The 15,693-nt window shown below is 40.3% G+C and overlaps 1 protein-coding gene across 4 annotated transcripts in view; it reads right to left on the minus strand.

Moving 5' to 3' along the window:
• The window catches only part of FGF12 (fibroblast growth factor 12), a 508,911-nt gene that overhangs the window by 14,136 nt on the left and 479,082 nt on the right, over positions 1-15,693 (minus strand). For all 4 annotated transcript variants that reach the window (XM_036446555.2, XM_045583847.1, XM_036446554.2 and 1 more), the window contains one exon: positions 13,454-13,652. In XM_036446555.2, the coding sequence (XP_036302448.1) occupies positions 13,454-13,652 (199 nt within the window). The remainder of the gene's footprint in view (positions 1-13,453; positions 13,653-15,693) is intronic.

Raw genomic sequence — 15,693 nt, forward strand, 5'->3', positions numbered from 1 at the left:
TTTTCTTTTTATATTCTTTCACTGGTTCCTCTGTTGCAGACGCAGTTTATCAGAATATGCAGGCATTCCTTGCCATTATAATAGTTCATATTCCCTGTTTGCAGCTTTTAACATTCAACAATCAATTTTATTTCAGTTATCAAAAATGTCTCCTTGGAAAACTTAAACTAAAATAATGCCTTTCTTAAAAATTAAAAAAAAAAGTTAAATTAGTAGTTGCTGTTATTTATTAATCAGGCAACTTAATAAACCAGGGACCTGGTACCTGCTGCCCTCATAATCATAGCTAATATTAACTGAGCACTTACTATATATCTGCACTTTATAAACACTAAGGTTATTTTAAGTAACCTTAAAAGGTAGAGAAATTATTGGTCCCTTTGGCAATTGAGGAATCTGAAGAACAAAATGGTAGTTTGTTCTTAGTAGTGTACTGACACAGGGTGGAATCAGCACTCAAATTAATGTGTAATTAACTCCAGAGTTCCTGTTCTAAGCTTATTGTCCAGTAGTTTAGTATGCCTGGAGAAAAACAGAAAACTTTTCTGACTGGTCTCATATTAAAACCTTGACCCTAAATCTCATGGGCCTGGGTTCTCCGTAATTTCTAGAATCCTACTACATTTATCTTGCCAATTACTCTCATTCTTCCCAGTGACTATCCCATACCTTCTCTTTGCCCTTCAAACTTCCCAAAGCACCTCAAATCCTTCTCATACTCAGGTAATATATCTGCCTTCTTTCTTTTCCCTTTCTTTCCCTCTTCTCTTTTCGCTCCCTATCCTTCTCCCTTTCCGTATTTTCTCCCTTTCCATTTCCTCTCTTTTGTCCTTTTAATCAACAAATACCCTACTTTGCATTATACTTAGAAAAGACAAGAAGAAAAAGTTCTCATATTAATACCACAAAAATTATTAACCTGCGCACATTCTGCTTGCTGCATGTGTGGGCGCTGCCCGTTCCTATCTTAACCTGCCCTGCACTTGCCACTTGTGCACTTGATCCCATCCCCTCTACTCAGTGACCCTCTCTCCTATAATAGCAGTTTTTATTTCGCATCAGTCTCTAAATATCTTACAATAGAATTAAACAAATCAACAATCCCACTGTGTAACTGTCATGTTTCTCTCCTCCTTGCTCCCCCTTTCTCTACTTCCCTTTCAGAACAGAATTCTTCAAATGTGTCAGTGAATATCACTTTCTTATTTTGATAATTTTTAAAATATTGTTTTACTAATTTCAGAGAGAGGAAGGGAGAGGGAAAGAGATAGAAACATCAGTGATGAGAGAGAATCATTGATCAGCGGCCTCCTGCATGCCCTCTACTGGGAATCGAACCCACAACCTGGGCATGTGCCCTGACCAGGTATAAAATCTTGACCTTCTAGTTCATAGATCAATGTTCAACCACTGAGCCACACCAGCTGGGCTCCTATGATATCTTGAATCCATCTCAGTAAGACTTACTCCCCACTCCCTTCACTGAAATCACTCCTGTCAAATCGTCAAGTCACTACTGGCCATTCATTACCACACAACAGCTAATCCTCATCCAGCAGCACATGGGATGCTAGAGATAATAGCTTTGGTCACAGTTTTGCCTTTTAGCTACAGTATGGACATAGAAGGAGGTTATTTAACTTCTCTTAAACTCAGTTCCTCCTTTTTACAATTGGGATGCTAATCTTAACATGTAAACTCCCAGAGTGTTAGTGACTATCAAATGACATTGGTTATGGAAGTATGTTTACAATAACAATGAGCCATGCAAATCAAATATAAAGTAATAAACTGTTACTAATGATTACTTTTATGTTACTGCTAGGTCCTTGAAAATTACTTAAATTTTGAGAGTTCTGTGTAGTTGTGGGGGAACTAAGTGTAAGTTATTGAGTGGCAATACTGATCTGTTAATGGAGAGTGAGAAAACTTGTGTGTGTGGCAATTGTTGCTGATGACAAGCTCTGTTTTCCAAATGGAGGCAATAACTCCAGTTTTTAACAAAGCTCATAAATGAAATTCTATAAAGAACTCCCATTCTGTATCAGTTTTCATAAAAAAATAATAAAATATGACTAATTTTTTATTACTACCTATATAATGACATTTTCCTTGGCCCCTGTAATTTTCAAGAAGTGGAAAGGATAGAAGGCTCTGTTAGTTAATGTACCATTAAAGATATTTAATTGTCTTAATAGCAGATCATGAAAGGGTGTGGGCAATTAACATGAAGCAATTTCACACCTTAATTGAAGTCACATGGAATCCCTCTGGAACTGGAGGAGAATAATAAGAGCTGGTTTGGAAGCAATGTATTGCCAAAGGAATCTACCCAATATGCTGTAAATATCCTCATATATAATAAAGAGGTAATATGCAAATTGACCATCACTCTAACACACAAGATGGCCATCTCCATGTGGTCAAAGAGGGCTGCCCCCATGTGGACACAAGATGGGCACCACCAGATGGCCAGCAGGAGAGGGCAATTGGGGACAACCAGACTTGAAGGAGAGAGCAGTTGGGGGGAACAAGGCTTGAAGGGGAAGATGGTTGTGGGTGACCAGGCTGGCAAAGGAGGGTAGTTAGGGGTGACTGAGCCAGCAGGGGAAGGCAGTTGGGGGCAATCAGGCCAGCAGGGAAGAACAATTAGGGGTGACCAGTCCAGAAGGGGAGGGCAGTTAGGGGTGATCACACCAGTAGGGAAGGGCAGTTAGGGGCAATCGGGCCAGCAGGGGAGCATTTAGGTGTCAATCAGGCTGGCAGGGGAGTGATAAGGGGGTGATCAGGTTGGCAAGCAGAAGAGGTTAGGGGCAATCAGGCAGGCAGACAGGTGAGCAGTTGGGAGCTAGCAGACCTGGATTATGAGAGAGATGTCCCAGATTGGAGAGGTTGCAGGCTGGGCTGAGGGACATCCCTCCTCCCCACTCCCCCACCCCCATGCATGAATTTCGTGCACCGGGCCTCTAGTCCTATATAATAAAGAGGTAATATGCAAATTGACTGTCACTTCAACACACAAGATGGTTTCCCCCATGTGGGAAAAGATTGCTTCCCCCATGTGGACACAAGATGGCCACCGCAAGATGGATGCCACAAGATGGCCAGCAGGGGAGGGAAGTTGTGGGTGATCAGGCCAGCAGGGAAGGGCAGTTAGTGGCACCAGGCCAGTAGGGAAGGGCAGTTGTGGGCAATCAGGCCAGCAGAAGAGGGAAGTTGGGAGGGACCAGGCCTGTAGAGGAGGGTAGTTGGGAGCAATTAGGCCAGCAGGGGAGGACAGTTAGGGGTGACTGGGCCTGCAGGGGAGGACAGTTGTGGGGGACTGGGCCTGCAGAGCAGAACAATTGGGGGGGGGGGGCACCAGGCCTGCAGGGGAGGGCAGTTAGGGGCAATCAGGCTGGCAGGAGAGCAGTTAGGCATTAATCAGGCTGCCAGGGAAGTGGTTAGGGGGTGATCAGGCTGGCAGGCAGAATCAGTTAGGGGCAATCAGGCAGCCAGGCAGGCAGGCAGGTGAGCAGTTGGGAGCCAGCAGTCCTGGATTGTGAGGATGTCCGACTGCCCTAAATAGGTATTCAGTCATCCCTCCAAGAATCCCAGATTGGAGAGCATAAAGACTGGTCTGAGGGACACCCCTCTCCATGCAGGAATTTTTTGCACTAGGTCTCTAGTTTATTTTAAAGAATTAAGAGTCATTGTAAAAGAAAAAAAGAGCTACATCTTCATTTACAATAGAAAGAGGTCAGAGCAATAATTGTGTAAGAGTGAAGACGATATAGGAGAAAGATGTGGCGAGAGGGTTTTATTAAAGACTAAATTCAAAGGCAGGAAATAGCTACTTTGAAGGAGTTAAATGGTTTGGGGGAAGAAGTTGTCACAGGCTAGCAGAAATCCCAAACTCAAAGGATTGGAGGAAAGGGAGTTGAGTTATCTTTTCTGTAATTAAAACAATCAGGGGCATTGGAGGTACTTTTTTGCTCCATCATTCTGTTTTTGTCATTTAGTATGGTTGGGTCCAAAGAAAGGATTTTGTAAAACAAGCCATTTAGTTGTCTGTCCAGTTAATTGAAATAAAAATATCAAAATAAATTTGCCATTGGTGTCCTTTCTACTGGAGCTTTACCTTAGGATTTTTTATTTATTCTGTTCTATGGTATCTTATTATATAGTTTTTGAAGGGATTATCTTTTCCCCTCCAGATTCAATTTCTATTGTTTCTCATCCTTTATTTAATGTCATCCCTCATAGCATTTCTCTAGTACATAAAACAGTAACAAAATGTCCAATTTCCAAGGGAAAATAAAAAAAAGATACTTTTCAATGATCTGAAAGATTTTAGAAATTTAACTTTCTTATAATGTTTAATCTCTATATTATTCCTAGAAAGGATTTATTTTTACTCTATCGTCAGAGATTACTGACGTTGAACAAAGTAAATTATTTTCTCAAAATGACATAGAAAATCACTTGCAAAACTTTTATCAGAACAATTAGGCATCTGTTTATCCATGATTAATTTTTTTTCTATTAGGTTACTCTTTCTTAGTAATCAATTTAGAAGAATAATTTGCACTACCTCTACTAACTCCATATGATAATTTAACCCAGCATTAACAGGCATCCATCTCAACAGGAATAGAAATGTAAAAATGTATATCCTTAACTCCATAGTGTCAGAGTGTCAATTTACACTACAGTACATTAGGCTAAATCCAATATATTGATCACAATAATCTGAATAAATTTTAATATTTGCTGATGTCCGGATTTGACCCAAATGAGCTGAGAAACAAGAAATTTAGTTGGGAACACCAAGTTTCAAACCTGGTTGCCATTCGAATCACTTAAATCTGTTGATTCCTAGGTCATAAATAAGTAAATCAGAACCATTTTGGGGATTTGTTCTGCGAATCTATGAACACTTCAGATGACTCTGGAAACCTATTTCCCCCCCAGGATTAAGTTCTTGAAGCTTGCATCTTTGGAAAGTGCATACATTCTTTTCACGGGGGAGAAACTAGATTCTGAATACCAAACCACATGCAGGAGCTGAGTAATGAGCTTCAGGGAGTAGGAAGGAGGTGAAAAGGAGGAGACTGTGTCTTGTTCTTTGTCAAAGAGTATCTGGCTGCTGTATTTGAAACTAAAGGGGGAGGTCACCACCAAGACAATTTAAATACGGGGAGTTGCTTATCTGTTGTGTGAACAATGCTCTCAAAGGGCAACACTGGGAATTGTGAAGGCTGCACGGTTGCCTTAAATTCCAAGGGAGGGGACCCATGCAAGTGGAGGTTTAAGTGCAAGGCACATAGCAATGCTTTTAAATGTTGAGTCCACCTATCTATCTGAATAGATGCCCTTGCAACCCCTCATTAACACCTCCTGTGTTCTAAACACAGCATGGCGGGTGAAGCTGTGCAGAGAAAGAGCTGCTGGATAATTACTGTATTATCAGAGAACCAGTGTAGGACGGGAAGGTGTTCAAGCTGGCAGAGCTTAATTTGGAGAATCCTGACATTCAAAATGATATCACCAGCGAGACAGAAAAAAAAAAGCAGAGCTATTTGAAATAAAGGAACAAGACAAACTCCCTTCACAAAAAAGGACATTTAGTGTCTATGGGACTGAACTCTACTGTATCAGTATTAGTTGTGGGTTTATGGGTTTATAAAAACTCATTACCAAACTGAAAATAATTGGCAACTTTTCTGGTTAAACAGCTATATGTCTAATTTATTACGAAGCTGTCATTTTCCATTTCTTTTCTAAAAGTGTCCTGTAGTTATATGCTTTAGATGAGGGCTATGGAAAAATATATATTAAAAAAAAAACCCTCTATGCTAAGTGTTATGGCTAGAATGTCTTTCATTCTACCCCCCTCCAATAAAAGTTACAAACCACCCATTATGGAAATAGCTCATAAAAAATGTATTCTATTCATTCAATAATTCAATAAGGGAAATGTGTTTAGAATCTTTTTATATGTAAATCCTATGCTGGGTTCCAAGAAGGACTATGGCTTTACAATAAAGTGCTCATAAAGCCTACCACAGAATGCCATTGCCAAAGAGCTTTAGAAATCGTCTGGTCCCAATTCTTCTTCTACAGAGTAGGAAATGAAGCCCGTTAAATTCATTAGAATTTCTACTTTCATCATTATTGCCTACTTTTAACATGGCATCCCCATAACTATCCTATCTGATCATCTACCAACACGAATTTACATCATCATATACATGCGTGCACTCTCAATTTTGTGTGGTTTAGAATTACCTAACTATTCAAGTTGCATCATGGTATAAAATTTCTGCTTTGCTCTCAGCAACTGTTCTGAGTATTTGCATATGCATAGGCTTGCTTCAGACTGAAGGGCAGTACAGTAGAGGGGTTAGGTACATAAGCATTGACACTAGACTTCCTAGTGGCAAGCCAAGTTCGTATTTATCTAACCCTGTGATCTTGGATGGGTTAATTACTTTAAATATTAGTTTCCTCATCAATAAAATAAGGATGAATTACATAGGGCCATTGTGAGATTTAATTAGACAATGGACTGAAGTTGCTACGCAAATGGTAAACTGACAAATTGTATATAGAAGTAGTAAGACTAGGAATAGTAGTAATAGTGGTAGCAAGAGTAGTTTTGGGTTCCTAGCAGGGAGAAAAAAGTTCTCCTAAGAATAAGTGCACATAACTCTGATAAATAATGGTAACCAGTAAGCATCATTTAATGATATAAAAACATAACTTTCATAGATAATTATTGGATAATTGTTTTTATGTTTTGTGTTATATTAACAATATCAAAGTCTAGATGAGGCATAAGAATATGGGCCAATTTCATGTGTATCAGGCAAGTTACAATATAAGAGCATGAAGGTCTCCATGAATCTAAGACAACTTTTATTTCTAAGGAGCAAGATTTAAAAAGAAGGTTTGAATTCTGGCTTTGCCAGTTACAATCTGCTTGATTTGGGAAAAATTAATGTTTCTGGGCTTCATTTTCCACATTTGTGAAATAGGGAGAGTACTAGAATCTACTTAGTAGAAATGGAATAAACATAGAACAGGCAATAATTGAGATATGTATAGTGCAATAACTGTACAAAGTAAGCATTTCTAAAGCTGCTAGGTAGCATTGTTCAAAAGAGTGAATCTTGCTTTCTAAGACAAAAGGCAAAGACATTTCAATGGAATAAAAGGTCTTTGATCTGAAACTAATTAAGTTCTTGTTCTCAAATTTGGAAGCAGCTTTCATCATATTCTATATAAGTCATACCTAAGGTTCTTTGCCATAATCTAAAGAGACAAAGAGTCTTGGAAGTAAATCTAACTACTAATAAATCTGATTTTAAAATGGACCTTAGTTTTTCCCAAAGAAAAAGAGAAAATCATCCTAAAGAATCAGTAAATAAGAAAAATAAAAACATGCTTAGTTGGCATGGCTCAGTGATTGAGCATTGACCTATAATCCAAAAGGTCTGGGTTCAATTCCCAGTCAGGGCATATGCCTGGGTTGCAGGCTTGATCCCAGTGTGAGGCATGCAGGAGTCAGCCAATCAATGATTCTCTTTCATCATTCATGTTCCTGGCTCTCTCTCCCTCTCCCCTACCTCTCTGAAATCAATCTATCTAATAAAGAGGGAATATGCAAATTGACCATCACACTATCACAAAGATGGAGGCACCCACAGCAAAGGATGGGTTTCCGTAATACAAGATGGCTGCGCCCACAGTGGAGGTGGGATTTCCATAACACAAGGTGACTGCACCCATAGTGGAGGCAGAGTTTCTGTAACAAGCCTTAACGAGCAATCAGCAGGGACCTGAGGCTGTGTGGCACTGGGCCAGGGCAGGGGACCTGAGGCTGAACCCCCTGCCAGGCAGGGCTTGAGGGGGACCTCAGGTCTTAACCCCCACCCTGGTACCAGGCTGCGGGACCTCAGGCTGTGCACCCCGCTCTGGCACTGGGTCAGAGGACCTGAGGCCACGCCCCCTCCCAATGAGGTTTGACAGGGGAAACCCTGCCTTTGCTGTGGGTGCCTCCATTTTTGTGATAGTGTGATGACAGGGGATCTGAGGCTGTGCTCCCTGTCTGGCACTGGACCAAGGGACCCAAAACTGTGCCTCCCACTTGGCAAGGCTTGCCAAGGGTGGGGCCGGCCAGGTCTGGATCTTGCCCAATGTGGGTGAACCCAGCTGGGTTTGGGTCCTGTGTGATTTTTAGGTGCCATGGGTGGGCAGGGACTTGACTCTGGGTCCCATGGTGCACCCCAGACTCTGATAGGAGGAAGGCTTTTATATACATTTTACTAATTTTCTTTCATCTCTGACACTTCTGTTATAGAGAAAGGGCAAATAGCAATATTAAAATATTCCCTCTAATTAATCCCCTTTTAATGTGCATGAATTTTGTGCACCGGGCCACTAGTCTAATCTAATAACAGGGTAATATGCAAATTAACCATCACTCCATCACAAATATGGCGGTGCCCATAGGGGCAGGGGTGGGAAGCTGGCATCTTTGTGTTGGCTACAAGGCCAGTGTCCCATGGGCTGGCCATCAAGGGAGGGAGGGCATCTGGATAGGCAGCATGCTCCCAGCCCAGCAGACACAATTCAGGGCTAGGGTGGACATAATGGGTGTGTGCTCGTGGTGGCCAACACAGGGCTCAGAGCACACCCCCATCCCAGTGGACACAACTGGGCATCTGCACATTAGCTGCAGAGGAAACACCTTTTCTTACAGCTCATTGGCTAATCTGCCTGTATGCCACCACTCACAGTATTTTTGGTATCTTAGGTAAAAAGAATCAAAGAAGGTGTTTTCCACTACACTCCTGGAGGAAAAAACCTAAGGTTTGCTGCTAGAGGAGCTAAGAAATGTCATATTCTGCCCTAGCTAGCTTGGCTCAGTGGACAGAACCTTGTCCTGCTGACCTTAGGGTCTGGGTTTGATTCTAATCAAGGGCTGGGGCCCAGGTCAGAGCTCACGCAGGAGGCAACCAATTGAAGTGTCCTTCTCACATTGATGTTTCTCTCTGTCTTTCCCTCTCTCTTCCAAGCTCTCTACAAATCAATGGAAACATATCCTCAGGTGAGGATAAAAAAAAAAAGAAAAAGTCATATCCTATGAACGACACATCTTGAAAATGCTTAAAGAAAGTTGTCATTTTTTTGTGGTGAAGGGACTGGAGTCCGTGTTGACGAAAACACCTGGGCAACTGTGGCCACAGGTAGTGGCAGCAGCAGCATGGTGATGGGGCTGGCACCTTCCCCTGATCAGCCCAGTCACCTCCCACAGAGGGAGGCCAGACTGTCAGTAGGACATTCCCTCAGGGTTCCCAGTCTGTGAAAGGGGGCAGGTTGGGCTGAGGGGCCTCCCTAATTTTGTGCACAGGGTTTCTAGCAGCAGGAAGATCCTCAATGCAGGAGCTGAGCCCTGATGCTTACTATGGTGGTAGCACCACTCAGCTGACCTATGGGCACAAGACACAGGGCTCATGGTTAGCAAGCATCACTGTGGCAGCACGAGCCTCTTTCAATAGGGAATGGCTGAGCGTGAGCCCATGGTAGGCGCAGCAAGGCTGGGATGAGTGGGACTGGTAGGCAGGAACAGCAGGCAGCATTGGACTGCCCATTTTGGCCCAATTCTTGCAGGCCATGCCGAGGGACCCCACTGGTGCATGAATTTGTGTACTAGACCTCTAGTAAAAATACATATAATTAAAAAAAAAGAAAGAAAGAAAATTAAACAAAAGCTGTCAATGAGAAGGCTAGGAAATCGGAGCTATGAGGTGATGGCAGGCTGAAGCAGAGGCCCCTTGTTGTCCCAGGCCTCCCCAAATCACTAAAAACATGTACCTGTTGGGTAGCCATCTAGAAAAAAAATGCTATATTCTAAGTCTTCCTTGCATCTAAGCATGGCCATCTGACTAGTTGTGGTCAGAGGGATGGAAGTATCATAGCAGCAAATGGAGACCTTTGTGCCTAGAACATGGCACAGCATCTCTTGCATCTCTCCCTCTGCCCTCTGGCTGGATGAAGATACTGGTTTGTTCTATGGGAATCAGTGCAGATCCAGGGCCAGCACAGTGTGTGGCTGTGCTAATTCATGGTTGTTCAACCCACTGGTAAGGGATTTGTGTATCGGGCACATGCCATCTGGGTCTTAAACAATGGTAAGGACACAGCACTGGCCCTGGACAGATGCCATCTAGGTTTAGTTTGAGAGAAAATAAAAACTCTTTATGATTAAACTGCTCTTCACATGGGTTTTGTTTTATATGCAGCAAGCCTAATTCAACATACACAGCTAGAAACATCTACTCAACTCTTTCCAAATTTGTTCGGAAATGTAGCAAGAAATGTAGAATGAAAGTAGCTCTGGAATTGGGAGCATAATCATTGTGTACATTTCTTTCCCCAGTGCATATTGACTCAGATGGAAACCTGACTAGCCACAGTGCAGTTGTGATGAGGGTGGTAGGTTATGGATCTTTCTTTTTTGGGGGAGTGGGGAGGGTCAGTATGAAATATAGCCATAAAAGGAATGGATAAAAGACAACCATATTTTCATTTTCCTTCATACTTTTCTGAACTTCCCAAAAGTTGTTGATGAGCATATAATACTTGCAAAACAACAACAAAAATGTCAACTTAAAAGCATAAATGAAGGTGCAAAGATAAAAGCAAAACTTGTCTAGAACATCATTTTTAGAATCAATATGTTTGTCCATGCAAAACATTATCTCTTAGGCATCCTCTGCATAACCTTACAAGTAGGCACATCATTGCCTTTACTCACGGGGCTTCTGGAGCTGTTTGTCCTGCCAAATCCCCACCTCTCATCTCAAATGGTCTGATCCAGGCCTAGGACTGAGGTACCTTTAAATATAGTCTCTTCCATGATATCATTCTTTTGGTGGAAGTGATAGCTCCTTCCCTAAGTCCGTATAGCATTTCCTATAGCTTGCGACATATCTCTTTTTACATTGTACATTTCATATTTCCAGTACAAAGTTCTCTGGATAAGGTAGCTCTTCTTTATCTATATACTTAGCTATTCATTCACTTGTTCATTTGTGTGATATGCCAGGTCTCTCACAAGATACAAGGAGATATGAGGAAAAAGGGGCAAAGAGTGAACCATGGATAAGAGGAGCTAGAATAGAAAGCAAGATAAATTGAATGCAATATGATAATTTCTAGGGGAGAGAAATGTATACGATGATAAGGTGACAGAATACTTAATTCTATTTGAAGAAAGTCAGGGAGCCCTTCATGGAAGTACTGATTCTTAAATCAATTTTTTACAAGGACTAATAGGCATGTTCCATGTCCTTCCATGGAAACTGGAGGCATGGAAGGACAAAGAAAACTACATGGAGCACATATATACTCTGCAACAGGCATTGAGTCCTATACTGGTTGACCAGACCATACCTTATAGATATTTAGGGGACAGCAATACTATCAATATCACAGTATAATGTGTGTGTGTGTGTGTGTGTGTGTGTATGTGTGTGTGGTTTAATTGCAAAACATGACATTTGGTCCAGTCTAAAATGTCTACACCTAAGAAAACATCTCTGTGTTTAGAAAGCCCATAACACTTATTTAGATTTTTAATTTACATGATTCTATATAATAAAGAGGTAATATGCAAATTGACCCTCACACCCTCGCAGAAGATGACTGCTCCCATTTGGTCAAAATTGGTTGCCTCAATGGCTGCCCCAAAGTGGTCAAATATGGTTGCCTCCATGTGATCAAAGATGACTGCCACAGATGACTGGCAGGGAAAGGCAGTTAAAGGTGACTACGCCGGCAGGGGAGGGCAGTTAGGGGAGACCAGGCCAGCAGGGGAGAACAGTTGGGAAGGACCAGGCCTGCATGGGGAGCAGTTAGGCATCAGTCCAGTTAGCAGAAGAATGGTTAGGGGTTAATCAGGCTGGCAAGCAGAAGCAGTTAGGGACAAGTGGTTGGGAGTCAGCAGTCCTGGATTGTGAAAGAGATGTATGTCTGCCGGTTTAAAACTGGCAGTTGGGACATCCCTTGAGTGGATCCCACATTGGAGAGGGTGCAGGCTGGGCTGAGGTACAATCTTCCCTCCCCCGAGTGCATGAATTTTGTGCACTAGGCCTCTAGTTAGTATATAAAAATACTATCATTTAACTGATCTAATTATTGTGTTATGACTGTACTATCAATAATAACCCTCTTTTTCTCAGTAGCCTAGATGATAATGGTACAAGGAGTGAGGTAGGTAGGTTGGTGTGGACCAAATGTCTCATGGGTACTTTGGACAAGGCCAAATATCAAGGCCCTTTTGCACACTGTGGCTTGTGAGCCACATGCGGCTCTTTGGCCCCTTGAGTGTGGCTCTTCCACAAAATAACCACGTGTGGGCACACTCATACAGTGCAATTGAAACTTCATGGCCCATGCACAGAAGTTGGTTTTCAGCTCTCAAAAGAAATTTCAGTCATTGTACTGTTGATATTTGGCTCTGTTGACTAATGAGTTTGCCAACCACTGGCATAGACCATATTTCTCTGTGACATCTTAGGGCCAAATATCCACTAATCAAATGGAAATAAAATGTATAAGGTATTGTAATGCACTGCCTCAATTTTCTCCTTTCCTCAAACAAGGAGCCTAAATTAATGTTTTAAGTTATTATAGTGTATGCCATTTAAAGAAGAATAGTGTTATGTTTGTACATGTCCAGACCACTGCTGCTCTCAGAGCCTATATAAAAAGAAAAGGAAAAAAAAAAAACTGTCTGGATGCAGTAATGCAGTAAATATGGTCACTCCAATGATACAGCCTCATCCTATTTAAGAAAGAAGTTGCAAAAAGTGAGTTTCCTCAGTATAAAGTTACTTATTGCACTACTCAGTTTGAAATAAGTCATATATTAAATATTAATTAAATAGAATGATCCTAAATAATGAAGGGAGGGAAAGTTATAGGCTCAACTGAGTATAACATTTAATACTATAAATTAATACTTACTGATCACAGTATAGCATACTATTTTCTTTCCTCAAAAAATACAAATAAATATTAATAGATTATATTGTGAGATATAGCCAAACATAAAGATTTGGCTATAATCATATTTTTAAAATGCTTTTGAAAACTTTAAAGGACTAAAATAGTATTCCTGGTTTCTTAAGGGTGTAGCCTAAGAATTAAATTGTTGTGTTCAAAAAAGAAGGAAATTATATTTCAAATGGTAACTACCACTACTTTTCTAATTTCAGCAATTTCTCTATTTTCATATTCAAGCAGTTTTTTTTCTAAATACCAAATAGTTGTAATATGATTTTCTTTATGTTTTAATAAGAAGAGGTGCTATTATGTTTTCTGAAATTTTGTTCTGATGTGTTGCATTCTAAGTAAACTCTACTGATCCGAGTCTAAAGAAGAAAAGAAGTTCATTTCATACCTTCAATAGGTTTTGGTACAAAATGTGACGAGGGCTTGGTTTTCTTCACTCTATTCCCCTTCATAATTTGACCTTCTTTATTGAGTCCCAGAAACCATGCTCGGCCTGATTCTTGCTGACGGTACAATGTGGAAGAATAGATCACGTAGTAGTTTTCAAACACAGATTCCTTAAATTTGCATTCTGGAGTGAAAATATCCTGCAGGGGTAAAAAAAAAAAAAATGATACAAAAGAAAGGATTTTAAAATGAATCAGCAATTACTGAAATACAATGAACCTAGTAATATAGGTCCGCTGTTAAGAACATGTGAGACAGAATTGCACATAATTTCTATTTGTCCTTGGTTATAAATATTCATCATGTAAAATAAAAAAATAAAAAAACAAACAAGATTTTCTTTCTAAACAGCCTTTATCTTTCAGAACACAATAGCCACAACAGCTTTTGCGAGTCACTAGTTGGGCTAATATTAAGACTATTCCCCTGTCCAAATTCTGATCCCATTATGTTTTTGTAAATTTAAAAGATTTGCCATTATACATTTTAGTGTCTGTAAGCATGAAAAATGTATCTCTGAGAATTTAAATCAAATAAGGCAACAGCACACACAGGCTCACTGGATGTTTGTGAAGGGTCTATTCTAGATGTACAAAAACCTATTACACAGCTAAGGCTTGTTCGACTAAATCACCACTATATTTCTTCTTTGCTTAATCTCTGTAACTTCCCCTGTAATTTCTTGGAAATATTTTGTTTGATTTGGTTTTTGCTTTTTATTTAGTAATCAGAATCTCAGGTAAAAAAACAAACAAAACAAAACAAAAACAAAAAACCACCAAAAAAACCCTCCTAGGAATAAGTATAGAAAAAAAAAAGGAACCTGGTGGTGAGCACACAATACAATATACAGATGATGTACTATAGAATGGTATATCTGAAACCTATATAATTTTATTAACCAATAAAACACATGTGTAAGTTCTTGACATTTTTTTTTGCAGAGAATACTTTGACATCATAACTTTAAAAATGTCTACATTTTGGAGTGACACCTAATTGGAATACATTTCTTTTGAATCCTCACCTGAGGTTATATTTCCCCCCTCACCCCATTGATTTCTAGAAAGAGTGAAAGGGAAGTAGGAAGGGGAGAGAGAGAGAGAGAAACATTGACATGAGAGGGGCAGCTGGATTGGTTGCCTCCTACAGGCTCCACTACCCGGGCAGGGGAACATGAAACTAAGGTATGTGCCTTGGACTGGAAATTGAACCTAGGAACCCTTCAGGCCTATACTTAAGCAGTGAGCCAAACTGGCCAAGACAGGAATACGTTTTTGATAAGTAAAGAATGTTATGTGGTTCACTCACAACCACTTTTGCTCCTCTTAGCTTTACCTGCAAAACGTATCTTTTCCAACTCAAGTAAAAATACATGATTTGTCTAGTCCTGTGCAGGTAATTTAATTAAATTGTACCATAACTATGATATCTCTTTATCCCATTCTTTGTAGATCCCCATTTCCTCCTTAAGGCTCTCTCTTTAATAATCCATGGGATGAATGTGAAATGAATAAACAAACACTTGTTACACTTCAGCAATCCTCTCCTTTCTGTTTCTCAAAAAAAAAAAAAAAAAAAAAAGCCCCAAGCATAACACATTTTAAATCCTTCACAACTGACATAACCTTTGTTCTTGAAAACTTCTCTTGAAGTGAGAGATCAAGCTGTGTTAATATGTGCCCTGACCGGGAATCAAACTGTGACCTCCTGATTCATAGGTGGACACTTAACTACTGTGCAATGCAGGCCGAGCTCAACAATTCTTGGCATTAAAAATCTACTTCAACAAAATAATTTGGTGAAAAAACATCATATAATCAGGACTTTTATTCTTGCATATATCTAATTTGTGTTCAAATTGGGTGGATCACTTTCCTTCCTAGATTTCTTGTTCCCCTAAATGTTATAGAGGAGTGTTTGTTCAACCAAGCAATAACAAATGTCACTTTTGACTTGTCTTTTTACACCTTATAATTCAGATAAAATAAATATTGCCCAGGTGGTGTGGCTAAGTGGTTGAGCATCGAAACCAGAGGTCACAGACTGGATTCCCAGTCAGTGCACATGTCTAAATTATGGACTCAATCCCCAGTCAGATGTGTGCAGTAGGCAACCGATAGATATTTTTCTCTCATTGATGTTTCTATCTCTCTAACCCCCTTTCTTCTTCTCTCTACA

The sequence above is a fragment of the Pipistrellus kuhlii genome, unplaced genomic scaffold (assembly GCF_014108245.1).
Source record: "Pipistrellus kuhlii isolate mPipKuh1 unplaced genomic scaffold, mPipKuh1.p scaffold_m20_p_2, whole genome shotgun sequence".
Taxonomy (NCBI): domain Eukaryota; kingdom Metazoa; phylum Chordata; class Mammalia; order Chiroptera; family Vespertilionidae; genus Pipistrellus; species Pipistrellus kuhlii.